Source organism: Gossypium arboreum, chromosome 12 (genome assembly GCF_025698485.1).
Source record: "Gossypium arboreum isolate Shixiya-1 chromosome 12, ASM2569848v2, whole genome shotgun sequence".
NCBI lineage: Eukaryota > Viridiplantae > Streptophyta > Magnoliopsida > Malvales > Malvaceae > Gossypium > Gossypium arboreum.
Genome location: NC_069081.1, coordinates 118,124,789 through 118,149,267, shown reverse-complemented (window position 1 = coordinate 118,149,267; position 24,479 = coordinate 118,124,789). Strand labels below are relative to the sequence as shown.

Sequence of the window (24,479 nt, the reverse complement as noted above, 5' to 3'; positions counted from 1 at the left end):
AATCATGATCTGTAATAACAATCGGGAAATTATTACGGCAAATTTCATAGGTATCAAACTAGGGTTCTTGGCTGGTTCCAAAATTTACTTAAATTACAGTGCAAACTACATCTTAAAAGATCAGTAAAGCATGAAAAGGTAACACAATAAAGAAAGTATGGAGATGGGTTACACAGTCAAAATCAAGGGATTTCACTCTTATCAAACCAGAAAATCAATTGCTTCGGATGCTACTTGTAGAACCCGCAGATGGGGTCGGTTTCTTCAATGAACAAGAAGACTTGAAAGCTTCTATCTGAGATTGACATTTCACGTAATCCCCTTTGTTTTCTTGCAAACACTTCTTTAAAGCCTCAACGTCGCATGGTGATGGGATCTTCTTCGCCCTGTTAATATCTCCTTCCTCGCCCATTTTCTTAAAACCTAATGTTGGGAGGTTAAGAAAACTGTGGAAACGCAAGGAGAAGAGACGGCGAAAATGAAATTACTGGGAAAAGGAAAAGACAATACAAATATTTTTTTTGTTTATTGCATCAAAGATCATCAAACTATAGTCTGTGTTTTAAGTTGATCTTTAAATTTTAAAATATTTTAATTGAGTCCTTAAAGAACTACTATCATATCTATCAAGTTTTTCTTCAACTTAACTAGAAAAAGTATCAGGTCCTTGTACTAGTAGTCAGATTATATTTTACCCTCTCTACTCAAAAAAGACAAATTAACCATTGAAGGTTAGGTTAAAGAGTAAATTGTTAGATTAAAGAACAAATTAATCCTTCAATTAAAAATTTCGTATACTTTTGTTGTTAAAAGCTAGTCTCTATTCATCAGCATAAAGTACACATGGTATGTCATATGTCACTATTTAGTTATTTCGTCAACAACGTCAATTTTTAACGATACAAATGGTTTAAATTTTTAACAGAAATGACCAATTTGCTCTTAAACTAATGTATAAAGACTACTTTACTCTTCTTCTTTTTTAATAGAGGGGTAAAATGCAATTCGATTCCTAGTATAGGGACTTCCATGATAATTTTACTGCTTAACCATTAGCTTGAGTGTTAAATGCAATCCAAATCGAGGGTAGAATTTAAAACATTTAAATCAATGTGTAAACATGTGTGTACTTGCTACATAAATAGCTTAATTTGACATGTTTTTAAAAAATATCATTCCTAAATTTTGTTGATATTTTGTGTTTTTTAACATGTTAGACCTTAACTAACCATAGATAAGTTTTAACACCTAAATTAATGAGATAGGAAGATAAAAGATATGCTTAATAAAACGCTAATAATTTGATGATTCAATTAAAAGGATTTCTAAAGTTTAGAACTTAACTGATGGTTAAATCGGTCAAACAATTAATTTCAAATTTAACTATTAACAAATTAAAAATTCAAAAAATAAAGTATAATTAGAAAAATTATAAAAAATAAAAATTAATAAATACAAATAATTTATAAGCTTATATGATAAATAAGTACTTAAACTATGTAACTTTTCTCATTTAGCTACCTAAAGTTTTTAGTGAACTAGGTATCTAGAGTTTTATTTCGTTATCATTTTAGGTACCAACCATTAACTTTCATTAAAAAAATCCAAATCAATTAAATTAGGATACATATCTTTTTAATTAAATAAATATATTTATAATTAACATTAAAAGTTAAATTAAATTAAAAATAAAAATTTCGCTTTGATCCCGTTTTAGACCAATAATCTAGCCACGTGTTTTAATTTTTAATTTTTTATTGAATCTTAATTTTAAATATTTTTATTTAATTAAAAATTCTATGTTCTGTAATTTAATTAGTTCAATTTTTTTTATATGAGTTAATAGTTAGTAACTAAAGTGGTAATAAAATAAAATTTTAGATACCTAAATAAGAAAAGTTGTATGGTTTAAGTATATATTTTAATAAAAGTCTAATTAACAATAAAAACATAAATATTTATTTTATAAATTATAACAACAAAATTAAATGTTTAAATTATTTAAAATTTAATTTAAGGAGCTGTTTAATTTATATTTTACTCAGTTTAATTGATTTTTTTAACAATCTATTATAATCATTATAATTGATTTGACATAATATTTAAAATTATTCATAACTCTTTTCAACCTGTAAATAAGAAGATAATGTATTTTAATGTACTTAAATTCATGTACTCATGATAATAATACCTATTTTTTTTGTTGCGTTGATTATACTAACGATTCTCGATTGGCTGACATGGACCATAGCGTGATGCGGTACGATTTATCCATTTTTTTCGTTGTCTATTTTCCGCCACTAAACGGCAACGTTTTCCTGACTGATGTAAAGTAGGACAAAACGCATCGTTTGAGAAAGAAACAGCGTACGAGAAAAGCCGAGGATTTTTTGGCTAATAAATATAAAAATTAAATAAAATCGCAAACGCCTTAAATGGGAAGAGCCAGATAAGAGCGCCTCAGCGCCAGAACAACCAAATTTGAAAACCAATTCAAACCTAACGGCTATTCCCTCTCTTTAAACCTTACATTTTGTTTTCAATAAAGTTAAATCAAAATCTCCATCACTCGAAATTTCAACTACGAAATTCGAATTCGAAAAACAGAAGAAATTTCGGCGAGCAAAAAAAAAAAAGTTATTCTACAATGGGACAAAATCGAGGTCGAAAGGCACGAGTGATAGCGAAAATCAAAGGCTTCACAGATCTGGAAACGGAATCCGTCAACGAAGCTTCTGGAAAGTGGATTTCAGTTCACAGACCAAAGGAAGATGATTCCGAAACTGTCGCTGTTTCTTTTGGAGATGAATCTACGAGGTAACGATTTATTTTACATTTTTTTTAAGTTTATCGTTGAAAGCTGAAAGCAAGAAATGATAGTTACCGTTGTTTTGTTTTTCGATCGAAAATATTTAGCAGTCGTAAAGAATCGTACGAATTAGATTATTGCTACGATCGAAGCGAGGGAAATGATTTAATTTTTTCAAAGGAGGTAAAGCCACTTATTGAAGATGTTTTTAATGGTTATAATGCCACCGTCGTTGCTTATGGAGCAAGAGGCAGCGGAAAGACTTTTACAATTCAGGTCAGTTAATATTCTTTTTATTGCTATTAATAATTTACTATATAATTTTTGGAGAAAATTAAGTATGGAATTATAAAATTTTGAAGGGTTCGGAAGGGAAACCAGGTTTAGCAGTACTAGCTATGGCTGAAATCCTTTCTATAGCAGAGGAAAGTAGCAAGTTAATAGCCGTATCATGCTATGAGATTTTGAAAGACCATGCTTATGATCATTTAGCTCCAGATAGGCATGAAGTTTTGATATTGGAGGATGTTGCTCGCGGCAAAATTCAACTTAAAGGACTTTCTCAGGCAAGTTACATAAGCTATTTTATTTTGAAAATGGAAGTTTCTCTAGTGATGTTTAGCTTACCTTTCGGTTTAATGATTGATTCATTTCTTTTTGTAGGTTCCTGTGAAATCTATTGAAGAATTTCAGAAACTATATCTTTCGAATCAAAATTCACATAAACAATCCCAGAAGATAATAGCTGAACCTCATCATAGAAGTCACAAAGGCTTAATCATTCATGTATTTCGGGGCAATGAATCCAATGCTCTTCCTTTTGGGAAGATGAACTTTGTTGATTTGGCAGGTTTCAATTTTTAGTTACACAGTCATATTTTTTCTCTGCTGTGGCTTAAAAATTAGCCATGTTCATCCCCTATCTGATTTTTTTTTTTTGGTTGGTTTTTTTTTTTTTTTTTTTTTGCATTTACCAGGTTATGAGGATGCCAAAAGGAAAAGCACTGGTAGTGTTAATCTCTTGGAGAATAATAAAATAAATAAGTCCATATATGCCTTACACAATGTTGTATATGCTTTAAATGCCAATGAAAGCCATGTACCTTATCGCGAAAGTAAGCTAACTCGAATTTTGCGTGATTCGTTGGGAGGGACAAACAAGATTTTGATGATCACTTGCTTGGTGAGATTTTCAGTTCTAGATTTATTTTACAACAACTTTTTTTATTTCCCCCAAATTTTGTTTGCAATTCACATTGATTTTTTTTTTTTTTAACTTCTTTGATTGTAGAATTCATCCTTTTGCCAAGATTCCATGTACATGGCAAATTTAGCTTCTCGTTCTTGTAAAGGCAGCTCTAAGACTATACCCGATTCGACAAAGAAAGCTAAAAGCATGGTGAGACCTATGGTGGTTTCTTCTTCAAGCAAGAGCCGTTTAACCGGGACTGTTTCTGCAACTACGTCAAAACCGATTGGAAATCGAGTGCGAGTTCCGGAAAATAAAGCCAATGTTAAGGCTTCAGCTCTAAAAGGAAGGTACTTAATGATACCTCTCCTACTTGCTTCAAGATATATAATATTTTCGTCATGGTTGTTGCTCTTTCTATATATTGGTAATTTCAAGGCTCCATAATTTTTTTCTTTTTATAATTTGAAGGAAACTTTTTGATGAAGCATGCCATTCAACCAAACCTAAGAAGGTATCTCAGGAGGTATTCAGTTTTCCTAAGAAAGGATTTTAGCTTCTTCCAATCTCTTCTACATAATTTGCATTAAAAATTGTAATGTTTTGCTATTCTATAAAGTTAAGAAAATAAAACATTGAATATGATTAAATTAAGGTTCATTAAATGATAAGCTTCTATATCTGAATGTAGGAAAGCTTGCCATTAGAAAATGTCTCGACCATTACTGAACATGCTATACAAAAAGAGGTAACATTTTTTTGTATTCATTCTATCTGGTATGTAAAGAAATATGCATCTAAGAATGTGAATCAGTTTCTGAATCTTTTTATGATTGGGAAAGTTATCATCATTTTGTGCAGGAAAAGGACTCTTCTAGTATTTCAGAAGTAGTAGTATCTCATACACGGGTAAACCTCTTTTGTAGACTTTAAAACTCAGACGTGTTACAAAGTTCAAATCTTGTTTCTTGTACATAATCATTGATTGCAAAGAAGATATTAAAATGGTCAAATTGTGCTGTTAGTTCTTGTACTCTGCTTCAATTGTGTCAATGGTCAATTTTAGTCCTCGTGCTCTTCGAATTTTGAAATTTTAGTTTTGACCCAAACGTTAAATCTATTTAGTTAAATTATATTATTAGTCGTATATTATATGTAAAGTTGTTGTAGATTTACTCCATGTCCTCAAATTGAATATTTCTTAATTCATATACTCTTCGAATTTTAAAATTTTAGTCTTACGCAAATAACAACAATTAAATCCATTAATCGAATTTTTTGTGAGTAATACGCTGAAATAATAAGCTGACATGACATCACACATGTGATACTAGATTACAATATCAATGATATTTTTTTCCATGCTTATTGGTTTTATTCTTTCTTTTCAGAAGCATTTTCCCTTGCAAGCTTTTAGTGCAGAAGAAAGTGACATGACAGTTAAGGCTACTACACAAGAAACCAAAATACTAGACGAGGTGATTAAATTTAAATTGTGTTGAAACACTTATTCAAATATACTCAAGGAGATTAGTTACTATTAAAATTTGTTATTTGATTCTCAAGGTTAATATCAATGATATTTTTTCCATGCTTATTGGTTTTATTTTTTCTTTTCAGGAGCATTTTCCCTTGCAAGCTTTTAGTGCAGAAGAAAGTGACATGACAGTTAAGGCTACTACACAAGAAAACACGACACTAGACAAGGTGATTAAATTTAAATTGTGTTGAAACACTTATTCAAATATACTCAAGGAGATTAGTTACTATTAAAATTTGTTATTTGATTCTCAAGGTTAATATCAATGATATTTTTTTCCATGCTTATTGGTTTTATTTTTTCTTTTCAGGAGCATTTTCCCTTGCAAGCTTTTAGTGCAGAAGAAAGTGACATGACAGTTAAGGCTACTACACAAGAAACCACGACACTAGACAAGGTGATTAAATTTAAATTGCGTTGAAACATTTATTCAAATATACTCAAGGAGATTAGTTACTATTAAAATTTGTTATTTGATTCTCAAGGTTAATATCAATGATATTTTTTTCCATGCTTATTGGTTTTATTTTTTCTTTTCAGGAGCATTTTCCCTTGCAAGCTTTTAGTGCAGAAGAAAGTGACATGACAGTTAAGGCTACTACACAAGAAACCACGACACTAGACAAGGTGATTAAATTTAAATTGTGTTGAAACACTTATTCAAATATACTCAAGGAGATTAGTTACTATTAAAATTTGTTATTTGATTCTCAAGGTTAATGTGACTGATGAGGATGATAATCATGATAAAGCCACTCCAAATATTGATAGCAATGCAAAGGCACTTTCGATTGAAGCAGGTATATATAGATTATAGCATATCAATTTGAAAAATCCATTTCAGTGGTAATGTCGTTGGAATTGGACCGGTTGGACGAACAACCGGCTTGGGCAAAAGGTTGAATTGGTTTTTGAGTGAATCACTCGGAACTGATTCAATTAGGTTAAAAAGTCAGTTGAATCAGATTTCTCTAATTTTTTTTATGATTTTTTAAATAATTTATCGGATCAATCAATTGAACCGATTAAATCGGGAGCCAATGATCTCTCGGTTCTACTACCGATCCAATTTTAAAAACTATAAAGATGACATGCTAATAATCTGTGGCATTTTTTTAAACAGATCAAACCATAGATAAGGAGAACAACCTTTTACTTGTCAACAAGGAAGCATCACCACCGATCAGTGCACGATTGCAAGAATTGTCTAATAATCTGAAATTGCTTTATTCTTCAACTCCGTCATGTGTAGAAATACCACCAAAGACTGATGTTTCATTTGAAGGTCAAGTTTCAACAGAAGCTTTGGAGCCAAAGACTCCAGAGCCAAGGTTACTAATAAATGACAAATCGGAAATTGTGGACACCAGTTGCAATTCTTGGAAGACATTTAGTGCTCGTAGTTCTCGAATGAAGGTGGATTTCAAATCTAAACCATATTAGAATCTTTTTCTATATTTAATTATTTGACTCTTCCCTTTTAAATTTTTTTTTTTTCCTATTGCAGAGTTCTCTTGTTGATGAATATCTCAGATTCTTAAATACAGCTAGCAAGTAAGTATATATGTTTTTTAGTAGTAATTTTAGGACTTCATAAGCTGTTATCATTTCTAATTTAAATTCTGCCTTTTCATAAAGGGATGAAGCAGTAGTTAGTCCTTTAACTTGACAACTTTTCTTAATTTGATCCCTAATCTTTTTTTGGTCCATATTAATCTCGGAACTTGGCAACTTTTCTTAATTTTGTCATTGAACTTGGATTTTGTTAAGATGTGATGAGATGGTACTTTGAAATTGTGCCACATAATCACTTGAAAATTTTATAGAAAATCTAAAAAAACACACCAAATTTTTTTTTTCCTCAGAGTGCCACGTTACCAAACCTTGAATCTAAGTTCAGGGACTAAATTGAGAAAAGTTTAAGTTCCAGGACTAATATGATAAAAAAATGTTTAGGGACTAAGTTGAAAAAAGTTACCAAATTCAGGGACTAAATGTTACTTTATCCTAAAAAAATCATACCTTAGTAAACAGGCAGCATATTTCGAAAATCTAATTCAATTTTTTCAAATCTAATCTCACATTTTTTGTTTGAAATTCAATAAACTAATGTTAATTTTTTTTTTTCTTTTCTCCTTTATCAACAGAGAAGACTTGAAAAGATTAAAGGTGAGATTGTAACTAACAATACTAGTTTTTTTATTTGCTTTTGACCTAAGCAAACTAAATATACGATTTTTTTTTTCATTCAGGGAATTGGAGAGAAGAGAGCTACATACATTCTTGAACTACGTGAAGAATCACCTGAACCTTTTAAGGATGTAAGAAAGAATTTTTAGTTTAGTTGTTTAACTGGTTTATGGTTTGTCTTTTTACTTTCTGAATGAAGAACTTGGCAACTAATAACTAAAATTGTATTTACAGCTTGATGATTTGAAGGAAATTGGACTCTCGGCAAAGCAGGTAATTTTTTAATTCTATTTCCACATATATACCTTGGGTGTTTGTTTTGTGCTAAAATTGTGTTTTGCTTGAATTGGTTGTTTGTATTTCATATTCAGATCAAAGGAATTATGAAAAAGGAAATTGGAGAGCTTTACAATTAACATTTCAGGGATGGATTACTGAATAATCGGATCCCCGAGGAGAAAGTGTGTTCGATTCCAACAGGCAACTCGAAGTTGCCAAATTGTATTATTTTGGTTTCCTTTTTTATTTAATATCTGATATTTTCTAATTTTTCTTTCGATGTGCTTTTTCACTTGAAAATGTTGTACACAAACTGTCTGGCATGATGTTCGTTTTCATTAAATTGTATTTAAAATATTGTCTCCTTTCTTTCTTTTTGAGTTTTAGATGCCTTATATATAGGTGTACAGTTAATCCGATAGGGTTTTTCAACCTAATTGATCTAATTCAACGGACTAACATTAGTTGGTTTCATTGTTAAGCAGTTCAGTTAGATCAATTAGTTCAATTAACAAATTTATTTAAAATAATATAAATATAAATATATTTAACTGATTTAACTTATTTATATATTATAATAAAATGTAAATATATTTAAAATAATTAAAAATATTAAATATTAAATTGATTAAATCAATCCACTTGATTATAAAATTTAATAATCGATAATTGGTCCATAAAGTCAAATAAAACCACCCTATAAATTGATTTAAACATTATACTGTTTAAATTGAAGTCAACTTACTGGATCAATTAGCCAACTCAGTTTTAACCGATTCTCTCTCCCATTCGTAAATATAAGTTTTGTTTGTTTTTTCAAGTAAATTTGTTGCCCTTGGATAACAAGATTAAATGAAAAAAAATAAAACTTATAATTAAATTATGATTTACATGAGACAAAAAAAGCAACTTTAAGACAAAATAAGAGTTTGGTTTATTTGGCAAATCTATAAGTTACCTGTTATGATGAAGAAAGGCCTGCATTTCTGGTAGCATGCGTTTACCATTCTGAGCTCTAGTATTTGTAATATTCATTTTCAGGATTTCCCAAGGCCAACAAATGTGCCTCACCTTACGTCGACTCCTCTCTTTGCCCTCTGCTTCTTCTAATTGTTTCGTTAACTCCTCAATCCGGTCGCGTAGTCCGACAGCTCTGCTGTCGGCTAGCTGCACAGATCGCTCTGCGGCTGCCTGCGCAGCTATAGCTGCAGCTGCGAGTTCTTCTTTCAACTTTAACTTGCCATTGGATATTTCTAAAGCTGTTTTTGTTTTGTCCAATTCTTGCTTCAAAATAACAACCTAATGAAACATCAATGCTCTTGGTTTCAGATTTTATTGGACTAAAATGGGTAAAAAGTCTTTCTGGTCCCTCTCAATTTTGATATTGAGCAAATTAATCCCTCTAAAAATATTAGAATAATTTTGAAAGTGAGCAACAAAAAATAATTAATCACAATGTTAAATTTTTTGTCAATAATACATATTTTTATATTTATATAATAACAAATTTAGCCTTCAAATTTTACATATTTTGTCAATTAAATATTGATTTAACAAATTTAGCCCATGATATTTATACATTTTGTCAACATTTACACAAAATATATAAACTTTGAGAGCTAAATTTATTATTATACTAAATAAATTATGTACAAATGATAGAAAATATTAACACAGTCGTATTATTTTTAGTTGCTCATTTTTTAAATTAACAAATATTAAATTGATCCAAATATTTTGAGAGGGACCAATTTATTCAATATCAAAATTGAGAGAGGTGTGTTTTTACCTGGATTTTGTTACATCAATCAACTCCAACTAAATTCAATGTTATTTTAAGAGTTTATCTATGCTACTCCAATTCGTTCTTTTTTCTCGAAGCACCTCGCATGAGGATTTGATCCTCCATATCTATGCTTGACACATGCCGTATCCGACCCATCCAATTCCAGGCCACGTAAAAGACTATCATTCATTCACAGAGCAAACAAGCTCGAGAATGGTTCATATTGATGACAGAATAAAGTACGTACCAGTTTCTCACGTTCTTCAACCTCTTTTTTTCCAGCTTCTACTTCCAATTCACAAGCTTCTCTCCATCTAGCAACATCTGCTTCAGTTTCTTTTATTTCCATCAAGAGTTCATCGACCTTATACAGTTGAAAATTTCAATAAAAATAATAATAGTAAAGGAATAAAGAACAGAGGAAGGAAAAAAAAGAGGTTAGGAATAAAAAGAACAGAACACTTCCAAGAGATGCCGAAAAAAGACAGATGCTAACATTTTGAGCTAAAACCATCTCTCTGTCTTCCAATTCTTTAATGTACAGTGTGTTTTCTTCAAGTTTTTGAGCTTGTTTCTCTGTAAGACTCTGTAGTCGCTCGGTGTCAGACCTGGCATAGCAACAATAATCAATAACTCCAAACCTTTGAGCAGTAGAACAGAAGAGCATAGGTTCATAATCCTTGCATTTTCCACAAGAGGCACATTGATCAAGCTTCTATCTACACTATATCCTTTAAAGTTATAAACTGCGATCAAAACATGCCTCTATTGTAATCAAATCCAAATACATGGGGAAGTGCAATTTCTATGTTACCCCGATTTAGGGTGATTGCTGGTACGAGTATGCATCCTAAATACGCATGCTCAATTTAAGTTTTCTCCCGTATTCAAAGGATCATATCTCCATACTCATATCTGAATATATGATATGCACAAAAGCTTTAAAAAATAAAGGCAATAGCAACAAGCAATACGTTAATGAAATACCTAGATTCCTCCAAAGATCTTCGTAATTGAGAAATTTCAAGTCTTAAATTCTTCATTATCTTCTCCACCATAGAGGCCTGTCAAAGATGAGTTAGGATGTAAGACACTTTGCTTGTTGCAAATTTATCTATGTATAGTACACATGCATAAACTTCTCAACCACATTATGAAGCTCTACCGTAAATAATGTGTGCCATCATCATTTAAGTCTGGACAAACATGAAAATTAAGCATTCAAGCAACAGAAGGAACTAGTTCAGGGTCTTAAGTTCACCAATATGCATTCTAGGTACACAATTGAATGGCATAATTGAAGCATCCGTATGAAGCTAATAAGTCAATGCAAACAAGAATCAAACATGATCTGGTTCAAAACTAAAGATAGAATAAACCTAAACGTACCAGGCTAACAACCTCCTCTTCACATTCGCTGCCATCCGATTTACTACCTATACTAGTAGTAGAGGCCCCTGAACTCTCCGTCGCTTGCTCATTGCTTCCACTTCCCATCATAAACCCGAACCCGACTCTCTGCAACCCCCGCTCTGCAATATGTAACAGTGCCACTCTCTTTTGCTCAGTGTTCCCTTTTAGCTTATTCAAATTCTTCTCCACCGCCTCTTTCTCCACCAAAGCTATCCTCAACAAACTATTGATATCGCGATTCTCCTCCGTTAAACTCACAACACTGCCCTCCAGTTCCCTCTTCTCCTTCTTTCTTGCTTCCTTGAACTCATACGCTTTCGAGTTAGCTTCTCTCGCAAGTTTCAAAACCGTGCTTAATTTTCTCTCAAAATTCCACAATTCTTCGTCTTCTAATTCCATTTTCTCGCTCTCACCATCAACGTTTTCCGTCACTTCCTTTTCATCATTCAAAATTTCGATGATTTCAACCAAACTTTCCTTCACTGAACAGATCGAATCCAAGCTTTTCTCGAACAACTCATTTCTGACTTTAGTTTCCGATTCCAACTCATCGACTTTCCCTCTGTAAAATTCAAGCTTTTCCTCGAGTTCAAACTTTGCTTTAGACTCCTCATCGATCTTTTTCGCAAAACCACCTTCGTTTTCTCTTAAGATAACTTCGAATTCCTCCACTTGACGGCGAAGAAAGTCTCGCTCGAGTGACGACTCGTGAACTTTCTCCGTTAAAGCAGCGGTTTGAGCAATTGCTTCGTCTCTCTGTTGCTGGAGAAGACGCAGACTCTCCTCCATGGATGAAGATTTGGACCGGAGAGCATGGTAATCGTGACGGAGAGATTCGAGTTGCGCGAAGAGATCATGATCGGAGATCGGTGAAACGGTGGAAGAACCGGCATCGTCGATAGAGATTTCCGATGAGGGATCTGCGGTGGCTTCCATGATCCATAGACGATATAAATTGATTTAGGGAATGTGGCGAGAGAAAAAGGGGGAATAGAGCAAGGAGTATGGAGGGAAGTGAGTTTCTATAAAAACTACCAGTCAAATGAACAATTGAAAGAAGGTCAGGTGGGCGAAAGGAATATAAAAATACCGGGTTTTGGCGGGGATTAGACAAAGGTATAGTTTTCGATCAGGTCCTTATACTCTTTGAACTTTGAACTTTTATCTTTTTTCTTTTAGTTTTAGAAATTTAGTGTTTCTACTTTAAAAATTAAAACCTAATTTAAATATTTAAATGAAACATATTTAATTTTAATAAAATTTGTGAAAATTGTTACCAATCAGATATTAATTTTAAGGTTTGAGTCATATATTGTTCAAATTATGCATGTGTTTTCCCTTTTTACTGTGTAGATATATTTAGAAAAAATTTTGAAGGATTAACTCCTAAAATTATAAACTTGATAAATTTAAAATTTTTGAAAAATATATAAATTGAATTATAATTGAACTTAGTTAAATGTAGGTTAAAATAAGTTATAAGTCCTTGTATTTCACAAAATTTGAAATTTAGTTCTTGTACTTCTATTTTTAAAAATTTAACCTTTTCACTTTTATATTTCAGATCCAAGTGTTAGCACTATTTTTAAAAAAAATTGTAGTTGTGATATTTTGAAATAAAAAACTCACTTGATAAACATATAATTAAAAAATGACCTAATGAACTTGAATTTAAACAATAAAATTTTAATAGTATTACCTAAATTTCAAAATTTTAAAAATAGAGAAATTACATTTTAAAAATAAATTTATAAAGATTTAATTTACTTAACTTAGAAGTTACCGTCTTATAACTAGAATTTGCCTCACCTTATAGTTTTTAAATTATGTTTTTTTTTATCGATGAATGGTCTTTGAAGAAAAACCTTTAAAAATAGAAATATAAATTTTTTAGTTGAAAATTGTTTTAAAATGAAAGAAATTAGAATGCATAGGCCACACTATTAGTTGCAACTCATTTGGCAACTAATTATGCAACTTGTTATATTTATTTGTTTTGACTTCACTTACATATTTTTATTATTTAATTGAAGAAGTTATTAGTTCAAGCAAAAATATTTTCTAATAAGCCATAGTGTGATTTATGTACTGTATTTAAAAATACGTTACAATTGAAAATGTTAAGGAGGAATGTCTCTTTTATTCACAATTTCAAAAGAAATGCTATAAATTGAAGAGTTTAAAAGAGTATTTTTATATTTCATTTTGCATGAATTGAGTGACATAATTCGAATATACTATTTAAATACTCACAAGTCCAGTATTATCTATACATACATAGAAGATTTGTTTATTTGTTTATGTGCAGTCGGAGGTTATTTTGTTCCTTAAAATAAATTATTTTAGGTGCAATTTTGTGTAAATAAACTATTCTTTATTAATTTGTACCTAAATTTTAAAGGAAAAATTATCTTGAAATAATTTATCCGAGGAACAAATTATTGTGCAAATCATTATTACTTTTCAATTTCAATTGTTTCTTTAATTGTAACTTGTAACCTATTAACGTATTGTATTTTTTGTCAAATTTCGTTTAATAAAAAGTGTCGCAAAAACCGACATATGTCATAAAACTCCCTTGATCTAAATTGCTGGTACATTCCTCTTGCCATCAGAACCCCAAAGAAGTGTTGAATGAGGAGAGAAAGAATGCATGGTAGAAGAGAAAATGGGTAAGCAATGTAGGGGACGGCTAGCCCGCGGCAGTGGCAGAACAACAAGTCGCAAACTAAATCTTGAAAGGTTTTAAAAAGAAGCTTTTTGGGAGAGAGTTGTAAAATAATCGATCTCATAATTACTTATAGAAGGGTAAATATACATTTCGGTATCTAAATTTCACTTCAAAGTTCAAATTGGTACCTAGTTAAGGTTTTTTTTAATTCAATTAGGTACTTGAATTTTATTTTAAAGTTTAATTTGGTACCAAAAGTCTAGTTTGGTCCAATTAAATACCTGAATTTGGTTTCTAAGTTTAAATTGGTACCTAAACTTGGTTTCTTTTTGTACAAATTAATACTTAGGATAAATGACTTAATTGAACTATGAAGTCAAGTTCATATACTAATTTGAACCAAAAAACAAGTTCAGGTATCTAATTTGACCAAAAAAATTTAGGTATCAAATTGAACCTTGAGGCTAAATTTAGGTACCTAATTAGACAAAAAAAACTTCAGAAGCCAACTTAAATCTTGAAGCCAAGTTAAGTACTAAAAATTATACATATATATATTTAACGTAAGTATAGTTAGGTGGTGTTTGGAAAGCCACGTAATAATTAAATTTTGGTAGTATGTTCGGGTAGCCATTATAATTGATGAGTCCCATTGAATTTGTTATAATTAGAGCACTCCAATTATGCTTTCGAATTCTTAAGGGTGAGATATGTAATTATATCAAAATTTTATTTTTAAAATATATTATCTTTATACAATTTATAAAAATTATATTATAAATATGAACACGTGTTTGGGATGGTTATGACAAACATATTTTACTATACTATAAATGCTAAAATATATATATATTATAAAATAATTTGTGTATTTATAAAGTTATAAATCTTAAAAATTTCTAAATATATGATAAAAAATAATTTACATGTTATAAAATTGTTGTAATATATTTATTTATAGAAATTTATGACCAATAAGTATGAGTGTAACTTATTTATGTGTCAATGCTATATATTATAAAAATATATATACTTATTCATAAATAAATGTTATAATTTTTTTACCATAACTTGTTTAATAAAAATAAAATTTTAAAGTTATAAAATTATATTATTTACAAAAAGTGACAAGTTATATTTTTTTATAAAGGCTATATATTATAAAATTTATATTATTTTTACTTAATTTACGTATTATCAAAATGGATATAACTTAACATAAGTATTTCTCCAAATGGATATATACTATTTATACTATGAATCTAAATATTAAAAGGTCAATACTAATTATGCAAATGGATGTCTTGCACCATACCGTGGGGTATAATAGCATTTGAGAGAATGGTCTTAGATACAAGCATCATAAACTGTTCCAAACTTTTTAACATGAGACATTCACGACTGTAAAATGTGATCAATAAGACATTTGTTGTTTTAAAAAATATTCCTCATATTAACAACATCACCTAAGTATAGCATAAAAAAAACAATGTTGAATTGTATTAGTATGTTGCATATTTCATAACTTCAACCATAGGTGGAATTGAAATGATTCATACTTTGAGGAGTACAAAGAAGAATGAGATATTGATAATCTTAATGATGTATGTTCAAATTTAGATGATGATAAACTTTGTCAACGACCGGCAAATGATGATAAAGAGTATATGTTAAATATTAGAATTGCATAACTTAACTTAATAAATACACATTAGAACAATTAGATAAAATTACATATGATGTTTAGTTTTATTGCCATATTTATTGGTAATCGTATTATCAACTACTTTCTTAGACAAATATAATACATATAATGATTTGATTTTAATTTTTATTACTTGCTTATAAATTATTTTTATCATGCTAATAATTTTTTATAATAATTAATATTTTTTCAAAAATATAGATTGTGTAATCTGTATAATTAAAATTTGTAGTACCAAATATGATATAGAGAACTATGATGTAATTATATTCATCGGTCAAACGTAACTAAGAAGTTATAATTATTTATAATTACAAGAGAATGTAATTACCACTCAAGTAATTACACGTTCATTTAATTATTTTGTGCTATCTAAACAAAATCTTAACGTTACAACTTACAATATATATATCTTTATGTAAAATTGAAATAATTAAAAATATGGGATATTTATGTAAAATTGAGCTAAAATTACAAAAGAAATGTATCTATTTAATTAAGAAACATATCAGGTGAAAGTTTCCAAACAAAATAAACAAGGATTTAATGGATGTATGAAGTAGTGGTGCTTCGGAATTACACTACAAATTAAAAAAATAAAATAACTTTATAAATTATTAAAAATTTTACATATTTTTAGGCGCTAATCTGGCACAATTGAAAATTTTTTTCTAAATTTTGAGACTAATATAAACACAGAAAAAGCTTAAAAACTAAATTGAAAAAAAAACTAAATGTTGCCTTGTCCAATGAATAACTAAAACTGATGGGCATTTTACGTAAATTATATATAAATATGTTATTCAATTGTAATTGTGAAGATATTTAATTTTAAGTAAAAAAATTACCTACAAGAATAATCGAGTAAGATTTTGGTTTTCTAGCATTCCTCAAATCTCACCCTTGATTCAGCTTTCAATTTTAATTTCTTATCAACAGAGAGTAAAAGATATGAGTTTTTAATTTACATTTATAAATAAAAAATCAATCATAACCCCAAAAAATAATAAAAATATTAAAATGGAAAGCAATATAAAAGTGCCAAGGACAAACCTAAAGCTTTCTAGAATGCTTAAAATAAGTACTTTAAAAAAAAATCATAAATACTAAATAGTCAAACTAAAATCAAGTGCAAGGAAACTTTCCACATAGTCCGTTTAAATACGAAAAAACAAGCTAAACTCTTAAATTTATATTGCATTTCCACGTAATTGTAAAATGAAATTTAAAAGGTAGTCAAATAAAATAAAACTCCACCTTGCTGTCGTTTTTCTTGGTCTTTTCTATTTCACGTTGTAATTCGTTCTTTTATTCCTCTATCTAGATTCTTTTTATTTATTTATTTATTTTTGGTATACTAATAAATTTAGCCTCTAATATTTTTTAATTTTATTAATTTAGTCCTAACTCTCTTCTAAAATCACTTTGTCTCTGTCTCTAAAATCTGTTAAATTGCTTTTTAATAAAAAATTCATTAAATTATTAAATTTTAATATCATTCACATGACAATTCATATGAAAATTCAAGATGAAAAGTAAAATTAATGAAAATATTTAAAATTTAACAAATTTCATAATTTAAAAAAATTGTATACTTTGGTATTGAAGTACAATAAAGTGAATAAACTTCCATATATGCTATCATTTCATTGCTATTAAAATTTTAGTAATTCAGTCACCTTTTTCATCTAATATAGAAAGCAATTTATTAAAATGTGAAGATTGAGTACCAAAGCGGTCCCAATTTGGGACCAAACTGATAAAAATGGTAAATTCTAGGGGTTACATATTTATCTTTATACCTTTTATTTATTTATCGTTTAAATATTGTCGTAACTTTCAAGCAGCTGTCTCTCCATTTTTTTCTTAGTTTTGTCCAAAGGTAGGTTAGAACTGTGAGACGGATCTAATGCTGAAAAGAAGAAGAAAAGGCCAACTTTTTTGAACTCGGTGATTGACTCACTCACCGAGTCAATTTGGCAATTTAAAAATTGGTCCTAAATCCTGATCATAATTTCTGTGGAATAGCTTTTTCTCAAAAAGAAAAAAATAAGGAATAAACAAAAAAGAGAGGAATCTGTGGATAGATGGGGAGTCTGGTGGAAGAGATTGAAGGTGATAGAGAATACGATTTTGAGGATGTTATATTTGTTGCGGTAGGGAAAAATGTGGAGAAGAGTAAAACAACGCTTGATTGGGCGGTTGACAACTTTCCCGGGAAAAAGATATGCGTGCTTCACGTTCACCGGCCTACTCATGTACTTGCATTGAGTGAGTTTTTTAATTTTTTTAGCTCGTTTGAATTTTGATTTTTGGAGTTTGTTTAGTTTTTGTTGAAGTTCTGTTTGGTTGCTGAGAAAGTTGAAAGAGAAATTTGGAAGTTGTTTTTGTTGTTCACCGCTGACACCTGCTTTTTTTTTTTTTTAATTTAAAGATTCGTGAAAGAAAAGAGAGCAATTGTTTGTTTGTTCCTGTATTTATTATAGCTTATTAGTTTTTTTTTTTTGTAGAAAAAAATTAATGAGCTGATCTTATATATAATTCAACAGCGAGAAAAAGAAATGAACACGGATTGAATTTTACTAACACCTTTGGATTTCGCTGCAATTATGTTAAATTTCCCGTGAAATTGAATACTGTAAAGTAACATCAATATGGACAGTGTGGGTAACATGTTTATTTGGTATCTGATTTAAGAGTCAAATGCATTTGACTGAAAATAGAAAGGTTTTGGATTGTGGACTTATTGATCAGAAATCCTACTTTATATGAAGTTTATATTGCACTTTAATTTGTGTTCATAATTTGATAGAACGAGACAGTAACATGTTTCTATTCGGTATTTGATTTAAGATTCCACTGCATTTGACTGAAAATAGAAAGCTTGTGGAGTTATTGATAAAAAATCCTACTTTAGTGGATGTTCATTATTTGATAGTGATTAATGATTATTATGCATATTCATAGCTTAGTTGCTTTGACCATATGGTACAAATTTTAAGATTATACCTTTAATTTGTAATATAAGCAGCAGACGGAAAGCTTGTGCGCAGTAAATTGAAACAGCATGCAGTAGAGGCATTCCAGAAACTTGAAAGACAAAGATTGCAAGAACGCTTAGATGAATACCTTCTTATTCTTGATCATTCAGGGGTATTATTTATTTCATTCTTTTCCAATTTAGTTCAGTCACTGATGTGACCAACATTACACAGCCCTTGAGTTGTTTTAATTTCTGAGGAAGAGACATGTATCTTTTGCTGTTCATTTTACCTGTCAGCGATCTTTCTAAAGAAAAAGGTCAATGCTATTTGTTTGATGTCCTTATTAACTAATGACATAATGATGTGAACAATGTACAGGTACAGGCAGATGCACTATGGATAGAAATGGACAGTGTTGAAAAGGGAATTTTAGAAATTATGGCACGGCATAATATTAGATGGCTTGTTATGGGAGCAGCAGCAGATAAATATTACTCAAAGTATGAATCTCTTATCACATCCTATCGTTGTTCAATATCATCATGAATGTATATTGGAATTCTGAATTCTTTTTAACGGAATCTAGCCAACTGGTTATGCTGGTGGTGTGAGCCTCCAGCTTATACTGCCTTCAACTTTATTGGTTTGGTATTCAATTTCCAAATTTAAATTCTCTTTGAGATTGCAGGAAACTAGTAGAACTAAAGTCCAAGAAAGCAATCTTTGTATGCCAAAATGCACCAGTTTCTTGTCATATCTGGTTTGCTTGCAAGGGTCGCCTCATCTATACTAGGTAATGTTTTAACATTGTAAGTTAAAATTATGGTTGCTTGATGTTCTTTTAGGTGGGAGAGACCTTTGTTCCTCCTTCACTGCTTCTGCAGTCCATTGGATCAGCTATACCAATTTAACTTCTTTCTATCTATGCTTCACCCCTTGGTGTCATCTGCCTCATGGCAATAGTTGTTAGGTATGCGGCTTATGATAAAATTGGTTGACCGTGGTGTTTGGCTTGTTCTGAACTAGTGGATTAGCATTTTCAGGTTCACTGACTTTGTAGAGTTTTGCACTGAGAACTTTAATAATTTTTCGCTAGTTGGTCTTCATATGAAACAGAGTAGGCAGAAAAGATGGATCTAGTAGAGAGATTGCAACTCCATCACCACCAATGGATTCACCCCTAAGAACAGAGCAAGCAGAGATGCTGTCAGAATCCATGCTTAGGGAGAGATCTCCAGGTAAATTCCCTGCTTCAGATCATGATCCCATTTCTGTTGACTTTCACATATAAAGTTCCAAGCAGTTGTTTTCTCCAAGGCATAACTTTGTTGCTGAGCCGTGCAGAACCACAGGAAGATGCCAACGTAGTGAGAGGAAATTTAAGGCCTATTTCCCTGCGTTCAGTACATCCAAACTTGCTTAGCAATGGAGTGGTTGACACTTATGGATCGATCATGTTGCAGATGGATGAGGTGAGAAAAGATGCTTTAACTTTTTAATTTGTGGGTATCATTGCCAAGATAGTTTTTGTTATTTTCTGGTAAGGTTGTTAGCTAGTCTAGCTGTTCCTGTTTAAATTTTGCATTTAGAAAGCAAAAGAAAAGAAAATCCTAGGGATCATGGTTTTTAATATTGAATTCATGAAGCTTTATGAACCAGAGCTTGGATTCCTTTGAGTCAGATTGTGTATAGCAAATGAATTTAGTTATCCATTAAATATTCTTCTTAGTAGAAGCCATTTTTATCGCACTAAATAGCCAGATTATACTACAATGATTTGCTAATTTTCAGGAAGAATATCAAGGACAAGCAAGTAATGAAATTGATCAACAACTACAGGTGTCTACTATAGATGATCATAACTTAAAGCAGGAAGTCTTTGCAGAGACAATGAAGCGATGGAAGGAGGAAAATGATGCCATAGAGGCTGCATGCAAGGTGAAAAAACACTTCTTTTTCATTTTTTTACTGCTTGGTTGACATGACTCCGAGTTCTGATTTCAAACCAAATGAAGCTTCTGAAACATCTTGCCCAAGTAAATTGATAGAAAATGAAGTAAATTTACCATTTTGCACTGATCGTTTTGAATCTGCTCTCCCCCTCAAAACACACACACACACACACCAGAACCATAACTTCCTGCTCATTACACTTTCTTTTCAGGCAAAGGCTTTAGAAAGCTTGTGTGTGAAGGAGATGAGCCGAAGGAAAGAGATGGAGGAATTGCTTGAAAGAGAAAAGCAAGAAGTACAAAAGATGAAGGATCAACATGATGAATTTATTAAAGAGCTGCAGATGGTTAAGGACCAAAAGACGATACTTGAAAGCCAAATTGTGGAGTCCCAACGTGCAGTGGAGGGGCTGGAGGAAAAAATGTTCTCGGCTGTGGGACTTCTGATTAGTTTTAAGAAAAAACGGGATGACTTGAGAATAGAGCATGAAAATGCCATAAGGGTGTTGAAAAATCTGAGGAAACTTGTAAATGGTGGAGATTCAAGCTTTCCTGGGTCACAAATCCTTGAATTTTCTTTCGTAGAGATTAACAATGCCACTCGTGATTTTGATCCTTCCTGGAAGATTGGAGAAGGAAAATATGGAAGTGTATACAAGGGTCTCCTTCGCCATATGAATGTTGCTATAAAAATGTTGCCATCTTATGGCTCTCAAAGCCTTTTCGAATTTGAGAATGAGGTAACCTTTATTTAAATATCTCTACAGCATCTACGTTATTTTTGTTGTTGTTGGTCCGTTTTTTTTTTTGTTAGAATCATCAACACAACACACATATGATGAACTACAGACTCAGATTGTAAATCTAGGATTGTCAAAAGCTTCTTCCATGGAGGATCCACTCTTGGGCATATTCAATTATATATATCAACAGTCTTGAAGTGTGCTTTGTTATGCTACACGTTGTTTGCATATCCTGTGAGCTTCCGGGTCATTTTATTGATTAAGAAATCTGAGGTACTTCCTGAAAGTAGTCGGCCATATAGACATGGTGCCAGTCATGTATTTATGATCTTAAGCTGCCTTGTTCTTCGGTTCAAAAATGTTGGTCTTCTTAGGCAAATTAAATTTCTATTACCTATTAGTACTACCGGTGATGGTTTATTTTCTGCTCATTGATTTCAGGTAGAGATATTAAGTCGGATTAGACATCCAAATCTGGTAACAATAATTGGAACTTGCCTGGAGTCCAGGTCAGTGGTCTTTGAGTACCTCAGGAACAGCAGTCTAGAAGAGCGCCTTGCCTGTAAAAATAAATCTCCACCACTTCCATGGCAAACTCGAATTCGCATTGCTTCTGAGATATGCTCTGCTCTTATCTTCCTCCATTCTAATAAGCCTTGTATCCCCCATGGGAACTTAAAACCTTCTAAGGTCCTTCTTGATTCCAATTTCGTATCAAAGCTCATTGACAGTGGCATTTACCGCTTGATCCCACAAGGCAAAAGTACTGATACTTCTGCTTCATCATCTGTTTATATGGATCCGGTGTATCTTGAGAACGGAGAAGTTACTCGAGAATCTGATGTGTACTCGTTTGGAATGATACTGTTACGACTTTTGACTGGGAGATCGGCTTTGGGGATCTTGAATGATGTAAAATGTTCAATAGAGACAGAGAACTTTAACATGGTGTTGGACCGAACAGCTGGGAACTGGCCACTTGAAGAAGCCCAACTGTTGGCTCACTTGGCAATAAGGTGCTGCGATACACAGCCATTGGATCGACCAGACTTTGTGTCAGAAATCTGGAGTGTGCTTGGTCCAATGAGAGACTCATGTGTCAACTCAGCATCATGCTTGGAAGCTAAGGAGCTTCGTTGCGCCCCTTCTCATTTTGTCTGCCCAATTTTTCAGGTAACATTCAAGTTCAGTTCTTTGTAGTAGAACTTATGCCTGCTAGAAAAGACAGTACGAGGATGTCGGTTTCTTTCAGTGATTTTAATGGTCATGTAGTTTCCATTTCTTGTTACCGTGGTGGTTGTCTTTTAAATTTGCAGGAGGTGATGAAAGATCCACTCATAGCGGCTGACGGTTTCACATACGAAGCCGATGCTATTAGAGGATGGTTGGACAGTGGCCATGACAGATCACCCATGACAAATCTTAAACTTGAACACTGCAATCTGGTCCCTAATTATGCTCTTCTTCAAGCAATTCAAGAGTGGCAACAACAATATTGATGCTTTTATCTCGTTTACGAGTCACAACGATCGTATCTGGCCACCTGATATGATTAAAAATATATAGCTTATTCATACTCTCATGTATAGCTCAAGGGATTACAGCTGCATCTATGAATAAAAAAGTTTCACGTATTATTCTTTAAAGAATATTAGCTGAACAAAAATTTCACTTCATCATATTATTCTTTATAAAAATGTCTCAGTGTTTTTTCGAGGACTGGGATGAAAATGCTTATTATGTGGTAAAAGTACCATAGAAACCCTTGTATTAGGAGTTAATTTGTATTTTGTCCTTTTTTTAAAAGATAAAATAGTCTATGTACTTTAAATCAAATCAAATTGGTTATTTTATTAAAAATTTATTCATTTGTACTGTTCTAAATTGTTGTGGTTGATTAAATAACTAAATAATGATATATAACTCTATGTGGATTTTATGTTGATGTACAAATATTAATTTTAACAGTAAAATTGATGAAATTAATTTATTTTTGATTTAATGTATAGAAATTAATTTATACAATTTTTAATAGAAAGAATAAAATGATAAAATGAATTTTTGTGGTAGTTTTACCCTTGTTATGATGGAGTTAAAATGTTCTATAATGAGCAGAAGACTCTTGAGATCACGTAAATGTTACTGGGATAAGATTAGTGGTTGAAGCCAATATTGGTTATTAGATTCTTTAAAATCTCACAAATAAAAATGGTAACAAAATCAACATAAAAGATTTATGATGGATTAAATTATGACATATAGGAAAGTTACATAAAATGTAATGGATAAATATTAAATTTATATATGAATTTTGTTTTAATGTGTACTTTGACATGAATTTTGATTTAGTGTTTAATTATATACATGAATTTTGAATTGTATTTCATATGTATATATAAAAATTTGATTTTGACTCAATTGTACATATTTCAAGAAATGAATACGTACATTTATTTTCATATTAAATCAATATAATAGTTTGTAGAGGTAATGTATTAATGAAAAATAGTGATAATTTGATAACGTTGTTAGTAAATTTTGAAAACTAAATCAAATTAAAATTTCATATCTAAAGTTGCACAAAATCAAAGATTATGTACGACATTACAAATTAGATTAAAGTTTAAGTATAGTTTTAATATTTGTCCCAAATATATTTATTAGACTTTTATGTAAGAACCAAATACATTTGCACGTAGTTGAATTTGAATATACTCTAAATGCATTAATAAAATTTTAAATTTACCATTAAATCACAACTTTATTTGAATTTTAATATTATATATATTTTATATATTATTATCATTAATTAATTTTAAATAATATATTTTATTATTTACTATATATTATTTTTAAACACGTCTTTTTTTTAAATACATAGTTTTCATATGCATAAACATAAAATAAAAATTTTAGTAATTATAAATTACTTTGCTTAAATATTTTATATATTTTAATTTGAAATCTATGTTGGATATATAATATAGATATACAGTATAATTTTTAAATATATAAAAATTTAAAAGTGACCATATTTATATAAACACTTACATTTATTTGAGATTTACTTTTAAGCCAATTCACATAATAATAAATTATTTAATAAGCAATAACAAAATTGAGTTAAAACTACTTTTTTTTAGAAATAATAAAGTAGTTAAGTTGGGGAATTATTGGATTGCAGAGGGGTGTTATTTATTAATTATTATTACTATTAT

General features: G+C 30.6%; 3 protein-coding genes across 5 annotated transcripts; 2 read left to right on the top strand and 1 right to left on the bottom strand.

The window, feature by feature from the left end:
- The first annotated feature begins 2,409 nt into the window (after nt 1–2,409).
- LOC108477361 (kinesin-like protein KIN-10C) lies at nt 2,410–8,362 on the top strand. 2 transcript variants are annotated; one of them, XM_017779880.2, is made up of 20 exons: nt 2,410–2,817; nt 2,920–3,085; nt 3,172–3,375; nt 3,473–3,659; nt 3,787–3,992; nt 4,101–4,348; nt 4,470–4,524; nt 4,690–4,746; nt 4,860–4,907; nt 5,390–5,476; nt 5,619–5,705; nt 5,849–5,935; nt 6,079–6,165; nt 6,254–6,338; nt 6,662–6,954; nt 7,046–7,092; nt 7,686–7,707; nt 7,791–7,859; nt 7,963–8,001; nt 8,100–8,362. In XM_017779880.2, exons 1-20 carry the CDS (start codon nt 2,648–2,650, stop codon nt 8,142–8,144), a joined length of 2,289 nt encoding a protein of 762 aa, XP_017635369.1. In that variant the 5' UTR covers nt 2,410–2,647; the 3' UTR covers nt 8,145–8,362. The 2 variants fall into 2 exon arrangements, with proteins under 2 accessions (XP_017635369.1, XP_017635368.1); XM_017779879.2 differs by having other exon boundaries at nt 2,917–3,085.
- A 493-nt stretch (nt 8,363–8,855) lies between these two features.
- LOC108477129 (uncharacterized protein At3g49055) lies at nt 8,856–12,271 on the bottom strand. Its single transcript, XM_017779585.2, has 5 exons — nt 11,183–12,271; nt 10,781–10,857; nt 10,290–10,401; nt 10,041–10,157; nt 8,856–9,306 (listed from the first exon to the last, which is right to left on the bottom strand). The coding sequence occupies exons 1-5, from the start codon at nt 12,140–12,142 to the stop codon at nt 8,962–8,964; spliced, it is 1,611 nt and encodes a 536-aa protein (XP_017635074.1). The 5' UTR covers nt 12,143–12,271; the 3' UTR covers nt 8,856–8,961.
- A 5,035-nt stretch (nt 12,272–17,306) lies between these two features.
- LOC108479883 (U-box domain-containing protein 32) lies at nt 17,307–23,121 on the top strand. 2 transcript variants are annotated; one of them, XM_017782721.2, is made up of 10 exons: nt 17,307–17,853; nt 18,614–18,735; nt 18,945–19,066; nt 19,255–19,359; nt 19,683–19,804; nt 19,911–20,038; nt 20,358–20,504; nt 20,731–21,258; nt 21,703–22,434; nt 22,578–23,121. In XM_017782721.2, the coding sequence occupies exons 1-10, from the start codon at nt 17,670–17,672 to the stop codon at nt 22,758–22,760; spliced, it is 2,373 nt and encodes a 790-aa protein (XP_017638210.1). In that variant the 5' UTR covers nt 17,307–17,669; the 3' UTR covers nt 22,761–23,121. The 2 variants fall into 2 exon arrangements, with proteins under 2 accessions (XP_017638210.1, XP_017638211.1); XM_017782722.2 differs by lacking the exon at nt 18,614–18,735 and having other exon boundaries at nt 17,728–17,853.
- The last annotated feature ends 1,358 nt before the right edge of the window (nt 23,122–24,479 follow it).